Genomic DNA, 10290 nt, shown 5'->3' on the forward strand with positions numbered 1-10290 from the left:
CTATAAATTTCTACCTTACATCTGAAAATTAACACAAAAGAAAAACATGAATAATCCTGTCCTAATCCTGTTTGTGACCAGTTCAAGGTACGTGCTGCAATAATCATGCCTTCTGTTGATGGTATGTCAAATTTTTATGTCTCAAAATGTCCATTTCTATCCACAAAACTTGCCAGAAGTCATGGTTTAAGGGGTTATTAAAAAAAAAAAATCTTACGGGGGTTCATGCCCCCGGACCCCCCACGAGCGGCTTGGTAGCAACCTCCGGCACGTAACAGCACCGCTGCTGGAAAAATTGATAGGGGAAACACTGGAAGATTAACGCATATATGGCTTTTTTCCATTAGAAGTTTCAGTCGTCAGTAGGTGGCTAGCCAATTTGCAATGTGTGATCTTATCTGACTGATCAAACATTAGATCTAAACGTCAGTAGCGTAATTTATTTTAACAGATTTTCATCTGGTCAGAAGAAAAGCGGCAGATATGTTACTTGTGCAAGATGACACAGTTTCAGGGATGACAACCATATTTAAAAGTGACAACCATTGTGTTCCAGTCCAGAGTTCAAGTTTGGTGAACATTGCCCTGCAAATTCCTTGGGTTAGTTCACCCAAAAATGTCTCCCATAATTTAAAAAATGTCCTGGCTTTTCCAGGCTTTATAATGGGAGTGAATGGTACCTGAGATTTTAAAGCCCAAAAAAGCTCATCCATCCATCATAACAGTAATCCATACGACTCCAGGGGTTAATAAAGGCCTTCTGAAGCAAAGCCATGCGTTTGTGTAAGAAAATATCCATATTTACAACTTAATAAAGTATAATCACTGGCTTCTGGTAACGGCCGTATGCAAGTCTAGTTCCGGTGGATGAGTGAACTCTGACCTCCGTATGGATTACTTTTATGATGGATGGATGTGCTTTTTGGGGCTTCAAAATCTCAAGACACCATTCACTCCCATTATAAAGCTTGAAAGAGCCAGGATGTTATGTAATATAACTCCGATTATGTTTGGCTGAAAGAAGAAACTCATATACACCAAGGATGGCTTGAGGGTTATGGGTAAATTATAGGATAATTTTCATTTTTGGGTGAACTATCCCTTGAAGTAAAGATGTGTGACCAATAGAAGATTGATAAGTCATGATGTGACCTCTTAACTGGATTAAAAGAACGCAAACTTTAAATCTGCAGGATTGCAGCGTTGCAGGAAAGCGGAGTAGACTGTCAATTTTTACATTTTGGATGTATTATATGTTGAATTACATATTTTAAAAAGTCAAGGCAGAATGTGTCATATTCTGTCATATGTGTCACACGACTATTGCGGTCACACAGGTTCGGGAGGAACTGCATCAAATAGTGGACCTCTCTCTTTTTCTATTATGTATAATGAATGTTCATTTGATTAACGTTTCACTTGACATTTTGTAAAGCAATGTTTACTTTTAAAAAATTGAAGGCTACATGCTGTTTTAATGTATTTTATTATTATCATTAATAATTAACATGTTTAATGTTTTATTCTCAGGTGCGGTTCCAACAGTTTTTACTACGGTGCCGAAACTGCTATAGAGAACCGTGGAATTCTTCTGGTATTGACTACTGAAATTTTGGTATTGTAACAAACCTACTAGCAATGTGCTACAGCTAATGTGTGAAACAGTAAAACATCAATCCATACCTTTAGGTAAGAGCCATAGTATTTGGTGACGTGAGGACTATCACACTGGCTGAGAACGGTGATCTCCTGTTGGATGTCTTCGATTTCATCTTCTGCTTCCTCAAGGTCGATGGTTTTGATGGCCACTACGTTCTGAGAGCGCCGGTCGATGCCTTTAAACACCTCGCCGAACGAGCCCTTCCCGATGCGCTCCAGTTTAGTGAACAGCTCCTCGGGGTCTGTTCGACTGTTCTGCAATGCAAGAGTTACACAGGGTTAGTTTGAGTTGGCTAGGTTAGATAAATAGGTATAAACCAAGACAAATGATTAGTTCACTTGACAATACTGTATATACCAGTTAAGTATATACATACTTGTGCTTTTTGGGATCCAAGTTTATAGTTAGAAATAAAATTGACTATTAACAAAATTTTCCAGTGATTTCTCACTTTCTACAAATCACGTGTTTCACGGCACAGAAAGGATTCGCAGTTGCTTAAATATATCCCTCCAGTTTTATAAAAGCTTAATGGAACAATGAAGATCAAAGACAAGAAGTCTTTGTAACAGAGAGAATGCCAATGCTACACTAGGTTAATCAATAATATTCCAAGAAACATTTGGGAGGGGAGCTCTATGAATCAAATACAAACAAGCTGCTCAACTATTGCAGGTACAGTTATTTCACTGGACGAGGAAGTGAATCCAACTTTCAGTCAATACTGATAAAAATATAAGAGGCACATAGTAAAGTTTCGTTGTTTTGAGTCTGTTTATTAGCTGAAAAGTCTACTAGTCCGGTATTGTGTTAAACAATAAATTTGCAAGTTAATCCACAGAGAAGTAATGTAGGTGCGCTAAAATCAAGCCCTGTCCTCTATTTTCCCACATTAAATATTGCGTTTATCTCACTCGAACCAAATCATCCAGGTGGATGCTGCACATTGGTGGTGGATGAGGAGATCCCCCTTATGTAAAGCACTTTGAGTGCCGAGAAACGCGCTATATAAATGTAATGAATTATTATTATTTCATCAAAAATATCTTAATTTGTGTACCGAAGATGAACGAAAGTCTTACGGGGTTGGAACAACATGAGGGTGAGAGATTACTGACAGAATTTTCATTTTTGGGTGAACTAACGCTTTAATGTTGTTGTCAAAACAACAAAAGATAGGCTATTAATTACAATTAAAGCTATGTATTTAATTTAGTCTAGGGATACACCGATAAAATTTTTTCAGAACCGATCCGTTCCGATCATCGACCGATACCAGCACAGTTTTTTTTTTTTTTTTTTTTTTTTTTTTTTAAATCAAGTACAATTTCTATAACTGTGTGTTGAACTGATAATCTTCTGGCAACCAATCACAACAGACTGAGTCATCCGACCGATCAGAGCAGAGTAGACCAATCACAATAGACTGGGCCGTCTGACCAATCAGAGTAGACCAATCACAACAGACTGGGCCATCTGACCAATCAGAGCAGAGTAGACCAATCACAACAGACTGGGCCATCTGACCAATCAGAGCAGAGTAGACCAATCACAACAGACTGGGCCATCTGACCAATCAGAGCAGAGTAGACCAATCACAACAGACTGGGCCGTCTGACCAATCAGAGTAGAGTAGACCAATCACAACAGACTGGATCATCTGACCAATCAGAGCAGAGTAGACCAATCACAACAGACTGGGCTATCTGACCAATCAGAGTAGAGTAGACCAATCACAACAGACTGGGTCATCTGACCAATCAGAGCAGAGTAGACCAATCACAACAGACTGGGTCATCTGACCAATCAGAGCAGAGTAGACCAATCACAGCAGACTGGGTCATCTGACTAATCAGAGCAGAGTAGACCAATCACAACAGACTGGGTCATCTGACCAATCAGAGCAGAGTAGACCAATCACAACAGACTGGGTCATCTGACCAATCAGAGCAGGGTAGACCAATCACAACAGACTGGGTCATCTGACCAATCAGAGCAGAGTAGACCAATCACAACAGACTGGGTCATCTGACCAATCAGAGCAGAGTAGACCAATCACAACAGACTGGGTCATCTGACCAATCAGAGCAGAGTAGACCAATCACAACAGACTGAGTCACCTGACCAATCAGAGCAGAGTAGACCAATCACAACAGACTGGGCCGTCTGACCAATCAGAGCAGAGTAGACCAATCACAACAGACTGGGTCATCTGACCAATCAGAGCAGAGTAGACCAATCACAACAGACTGGGTCATCTGACCAATCAGAGCAGAGTAGACCAATCACAACAGACTGGGTCATCTGACCAATCAGAGCAGAGTAGACCAATCACAACAGACTGGGCCATCTGACCAATCAGAGCAGAGTAGACCAATCACAACAGACTGAGTCACCTGACCAATCAGAGCAGAGTAGACCAATCACAACAGACTGGGTCATCTGATCAATCAGTGACACGCTGCCAAGATGACGACGTCCGACTCCGTCCACTTTATGCTTCAAAACTCTTCTGCTCTTCTAAAACTCTTCTGCTCTCGTCTATGATGTAAACCTGTTGTAGGAGACCCCAAAACAAAATTAGGAGCATTTAAAATAGCATAATAGGGGCAGTTTAATCAGTTAAAAGAATTTTCAATCCTAATCTACTAAAATTCTAAAAAATATCATGACACATTTTCTGCTTGTATTATAAATGTAAATAATGTTCAGTCACAGGTTATCAGGTGAACATTAGGTTTTACTTTGAAACTGAACATTGCTCATCTAGTTAGATGTTATATCCACTTAAACCGGGCATCTCCTAAGCGCTATATATCCAGCTTCCCTGCATGTGTGTGTGTGTGTGTGTCTGCGTCTCTCTGATAAACCTCTGGTGTGTGGATGACTAGGCTATCTGCATGCTAACAAGCTCCCAGGGGCGGGAGTGTGTGTGTGTATGTATGTACCCCCCCAAGATTTATCAGCCGGACGCATGTTCCTCCACTGACGGCTAGACAAACACATGAACAGGGAACACAGCAGAATCCCTGAGGGCCAGCAGAAGTGCACTGGGGATAATGAAGCAAGTGCACGTGGGTACAAGCTACATGACACAACAAGCTTTGATCATGTTCCTTCAGAGCCGTCTCCCCTTTCCCTGTCGAGCTGACTCAGGTGTGCGGGACACACCCCGACGCTACGCCTAAAACACACTCCTCCGTGCTTCTGGAGCTATTAGCACATCGCCTCTATGAATGGACAATGGCGTAGCCTATTTAAAAGGGATGAAACTGCACTTTAAACCTTAGGAAAACTCATAAAGCAAACATTAAGTGGGCCTGCCACAAGTGTTACATTAATGAGCAGAGTTACCCATCTGCTGTGCTGCATAATGATTAACAATACAAACCCAGCGACGTACTTTACTTAGTTGTCATAGCAGAGAAGAGTATGTGTTATTCCAGGAGGAATAGCTGGATTAGAAAGCTTTCTGATCCCGGTTTGCTGTCAGAAAAGGAGCAGAGGTGAAGTTCTGATGCGCTACTCTGGGTTTTTCGGTTCTGTTTCAAGCGTCGGCCGAGCGTGAAGTTGTGACATCGGCCACAGCACAGAACCACACTCACACTTCCCGTCTTCCTGTGCTGCAAGTAAGGCTATTTCTTGCTGTCACACACACAAAGGCTTAAAGGATAGGGATTACATCACTGTCCTAGATCACACGCAGCAAACGCTGACTCGCACAGAGGCGAGGGATCAGGAGCGACGCACACGAGCACACCTTTAGGAAGCGGATCCCACTTAATACACAACACACATCCACTCCATCATTAGACGTATAGACTACAACTCAACGACTAATCCATTCATTCTGTCAAAAAAAAACATCAGAAAAATTAATAAATAAAAGACTTCTATACAATTAATGTCCTCATTCCAAACATACAGTCGACTGGACAAACTGCTCTCGGAAATAATCACATATTAGATACATTTTGTTTGTCATACATGACCCTATAATTAAATATATATATAATAATAATAATAAATATGCATATATGTATATCTCAGGGCTCGACATTAAGCTGAATCGGTCATTCACTTGTCAGAGTAAAAAATTTGCTTTTCCGGAAAAAAAAGGATGATTTTTTGTGTTGTAAATACAGTTTATTCCTAAGCAATATTCTCATCAGTGTTCAGTTTTGACAAATTTATATCTGCATATCTGTGACATTTTTACCTTTATTAAGGCCATTTTCCCCCTAATCTTATTAAATATATGCGTTATCTTTCATTTTGAATTCTTAAATTCAATAATCAATACATTTAATTAGAATAATAAGACATAAGACACTATATGGCTGTAACCAATCAAATTAACATTAAATAATATTATGAGATTGATTTATTAAGTCATGTGTCATTACATTATATATTATTATTCACTATCAATCGCCGCTTATATTATTAAATGAATGCAGAATCATTATCACGTTTTGGCGATTCCCTGGTTATTTTTTTGTTATTGGCGTTTTAATCAGGCTAATTGTCCGGTCGGGCAAGTAAAACAATCCACTTGTCCCGGACAGGCATTAATGTCGAGCTCTGTGTGTGTATATATATATATATATATATATATATATATATATATAATTAAATACTTGCTAAAACAAAATGAAATCTGTACTAAATAGCCTACAGCAGGGCTCAACAATTAGGGAAAAAAGCCAGAGTACAAATACTGAATTCTCCTTCACTCAATATTATATCAAAATGTCCATCTTTATGTCTTAAGTGAACGTAAACAGTTGAGAAATAAAGCGCATGTGTCTCAGTACACTGGATCCGTGCAGCTCTTAAAGGGACAGCAGCCTAATATTCCTGATGCTGTCTCGATAATAATGTTAATCAAACAAGAAAAGACAAAAAACATTGCTCACTACGCTTGACTAAATAACTTTTTTAACTTTAATAAGGATTTAATTTTTACAATGAAGAATATATTTTACATATGCGTACTGTATTTCTGTACCTGAAAACTACTGTTAGACCTACAGCTGAAAAACACGGTTTATTTCAAATGCATCTTTGTTCTGTTGTATTTATCTATTTATCGATACCTGTTGAATGTTAAATGGATCCAATCCATGTTGAATAGAAATTATTTTATGATGTAGCAATAATCTATCTAGTATACTGCAATGCATGGGTTTTTGAATGTTACTAATTTAAATCATGATCAAAACAGTAATACATTTTAATGACAAAAGTCCAAATAAGTTGACCAATAGTTGTTTGTTAAAATCAGTATCGGTCAAAATATCGGTCTTATATTATGAATGCACCGATAGGATTTTTTTTGACAGATACAGATTATATATATATATAAATAACATTAAGTGTGAATGTCATGTAAAGACTAAAGAGCACATTCAGGGCTTTTTTGTTTGCCATACCAAATGCTTGGAGGTTTCACCATCACAACAACTTCTCCTTGGTCTTTAAAAATGACTGATATTAATTTAGTGATCTAATCTTATGGAAATATGATAGTATTTTGTAATTATCAATTAAATCGGACTACTTTTCAAATTGTCATAAATCAACATCTCTGGAGAATGTTATGGGGTTTATAATCAAAATATGACTTTCTGTTACAGAACAGCGCATTGATTTCATACATGAACACTGTAGAGACACCAGGACGTGTTTATCAGGCTTTTGGGAGACAAGTGAAATAATTTATCAATATTATAAAAGATTAAAAAGATAAATATTAGACATTATTACGTAAATGTTGCTAATTATTACTCCCATTAATACACTTCTTTTTTCATTACATTTTCCCCCAAGAATAAATTAATATGCAGATTAGATGCAGTGTATTAGATACATTGTATTGAATAGGAAAACACATTTATGGCCATTTTACCCTGCATAAAGTAAAATAGTATATATTCATTCCATTATATCCATCATAACATACTTGAGAATAATCTTTATACAAAGGTTAAAAAACAATTGATTGCTGAATGAAAAAAAAAAATCCCATTGTTTTTGCCTATACATGTCATTTAATTTTAATTTTTAATTTTAGAGTCCTGATGTCTCTACAGAGGACAGCATAACATATGAATAAAATATATTTTTTCAAAAATGCTCTAATGTTCTTACGCTCTTAATAAATGTAACGTTAATGACATAAAAAACACTTTTTTTTTCTGGGTTAGTCATGTACCATGGTATTTATAGCACTTTAATTAAGGGATTTAAACGAATGCCATGGTACATGGAGCAAAGCATTGCCTTTACATTGCATGTCAACAACAACAAATATGGTAATAAGACTATTAGTACTTTTTATAGTACTGTTTATATTAGGGCTGAATAAAAACAGCGAGTGTGTCTTGCCCTGACAGAAACTAATGTAAAGGTGTGATATAGATGATTCATGAGTGTATTAAAGTCTGAATGCGGATTAGCCGATGATGATGATGATGATGATGGCCTGTCGTTACCTTTCCACACCAACTCACCTGCATTCCAGGAACTTGAACAGCTACCGGTGACTGAGCCATCTCCACCCGTCCACAGACAAACTACACACCAGCAAACTCTCGCAGAGACTCTTACAGCTCGCTTTCTCACACTACTCTGTATTAAATTAGATATTTACACTATATTTACACTGTTCGCGAAACTCCTCGCGACGCCAAACTCTTGAGCTAGCTGCGCTCTGCTAGCTTTAAAGTCGACACTCGGTAACCATGATTCCTTCGTAAAGTGGACTTTTTTGTTGTTTATATTAGATCCAGACGGTCGTCGACGGCTCGTTAGGGGCTTTTGGTGAGAGTTTGTTTAGTTTGTTCTTCAGGAGATCTTCTTTGACGCCATGACTCGCGCTGCGCTCGCGAAAGTTGTTTTGTGCTTCAGTTCTGGCCGTTGGGTGGAGTCGCGCGCTCCAACCGCGCGCACACAGACACTGCGTCACTAATGCTGAGCTTTCGTCACACACATTTCTTCACACACACATACACGCGCGCGGGCGCGCGTTTGTTTCACTATTAGTGACTTCCATTGACTTTATATCAGGTTAATGCTATTTTCTATGGCCTAATCCTTAAACACAACCCTCAACACAAGTTCACCCTTGCTTGCCATATACACTCTAGAAAAAAATGCTGGGTCAGATGTTTGGGTCAAATATAGACAAATCCAACGGTTGGATTTGTCCATATTTGACCCAAACCAAATAATATTTAGCATTTTTTAGAGTTTAATGGCAAGCGTTTTTATCGTTCAGGATATGAAGTTCTTGATATCAGGAATTGCACTTCCACTAGTAAAAATGTTAATTCTTGATAACAACAATGACGTCATCACTCGCAGAAATACGAAATCTTGATATCAAGAATTAAATTTCAACTAGTAAAAACTGTAATTCTTGATATCAGTAACTGTATTTTCACTAGTTAAAGTCCCTCTGCAGTCAGTACTTTTCCCCTTAAAACTCAACTTTTATCACCAAAATGACATATTTGAGCGTTTTTTCCTTGAAAATAATTTCTAATATGGTTCTATGAATATGCAAATGAGCCCCGCCTCCACTCACTCACTCACTCAGCTCAGAGATCCACTGGTTGACGATCACACGTTGATCTGATTGGTTACAAGGTAGTTTGTGACGTCAGAAACACCAGCGATTTCAAAGCGTGTTTTTGAGACTGTCTTTGGTTCACTGCAGTTTTAAGGAGGAAATACTCAGCAATGGTGTCGACTTATGAATTTACACATGGTTTGTCTTAAAGCAGATTAAAAACACCACATAGACATATAAACAACATTAAAAACTGGATTTACACCACACTTTAAATGTCACCATAGGCTATACCATTCAAATTCAGTTGTTGATTTCAAGAATTCATATCCTGGGAATTAATAGAAGTCAAGACGGTTTGCTAAAACCATTGATGGTTTAAATCCATTCTCTGAATGAAAGCTACAGAATACATGGAACACAGAATCCGTACAGGAATAGCAACATAATAAAGTATGGTCTTGCTTCGGTGCATAATCATTGAATATACTGTATACACTTTATATATACAATATACAGTATACTATACTTGGTATACATTCTAGTACAGTGAAACGCGAGCAAAGTTTTATTATAAATAATATTTATTATTGTATGTGGGTTATATGCAGATTTTATGTGGGGTTTGGTAGGATTACTTTTTTTAGTTATGAAAAAATGTAATTTGACCATTTTTTAAAAAAAATGTATGACCACTTAAAGTAATATTTCACCCAAAAATTACCAGCTTCATAATGGGAGTGATTCGTGCCTGAGTTTTTACAGCTCCAACCCTAAAATTTACATAAACTCCGCCCCCGGGAACGTGATTTATAGATTATCAAGACAGAATATGCTAATCAATGACTAGAAGATAGACACACATAAGCTTCATAAATTCACCAACTAACCGTTCAATGTTGTCTACATGTTGTCACTTCTTCTTGAGTCTCTCCATCTTTCTGACTCCGGTTTGAACATAAAAGGCTAAAAGTTTTTGAAAGTTTCAGTGCATGTGTGTGTGAGGAGGTAATTGAAGCCCCACCCCCTGTGCCGGGAGCAGCAGCTCATTTGC

At 37.9% G+C, this 10290-nt stretch overlaps 1 protein-coding gene across 1 annotated transcript in view; it reads right to left on the reverse strand.

Moving 5' to 3' along the window:
- stk26 (serine/threonine protein kinase 26) overlaps nt 1-8658 on the reverse strand; it is a 37861-nt gene extending 29203 nt beyond the window's left edge. The window contains exons 1-2 of the mRNA XM_079847169.1: nt 8176-8658; nt 1684-1914 (exon numbers count right to left, since the gene is read on the reverse strand). Coding sequence (XP_079703295.1) covers nt 1684-1914; nt 8176-8217 — 273 coding nt within the window. The 5' untranslated portion in view covers nt 8218-8658. The remainder of the gene's footprint in view (nt 1-1683; nt 1915-8175) is intronic.
- Between the last annotated feature and the right edge of the window lie 1632 nt (nt 8659-10290).

Source organism: Squalius cephalus (assembly GCF_949319135.1).
Source record: "Squalius cephalus genome assembly, chromosome: 17".
NCBI lineage: Eukaryota > Metazoa > Chordata > Actinopteri > Cypriniformes > Leuciscidae > Squalius > Squalius cephalus.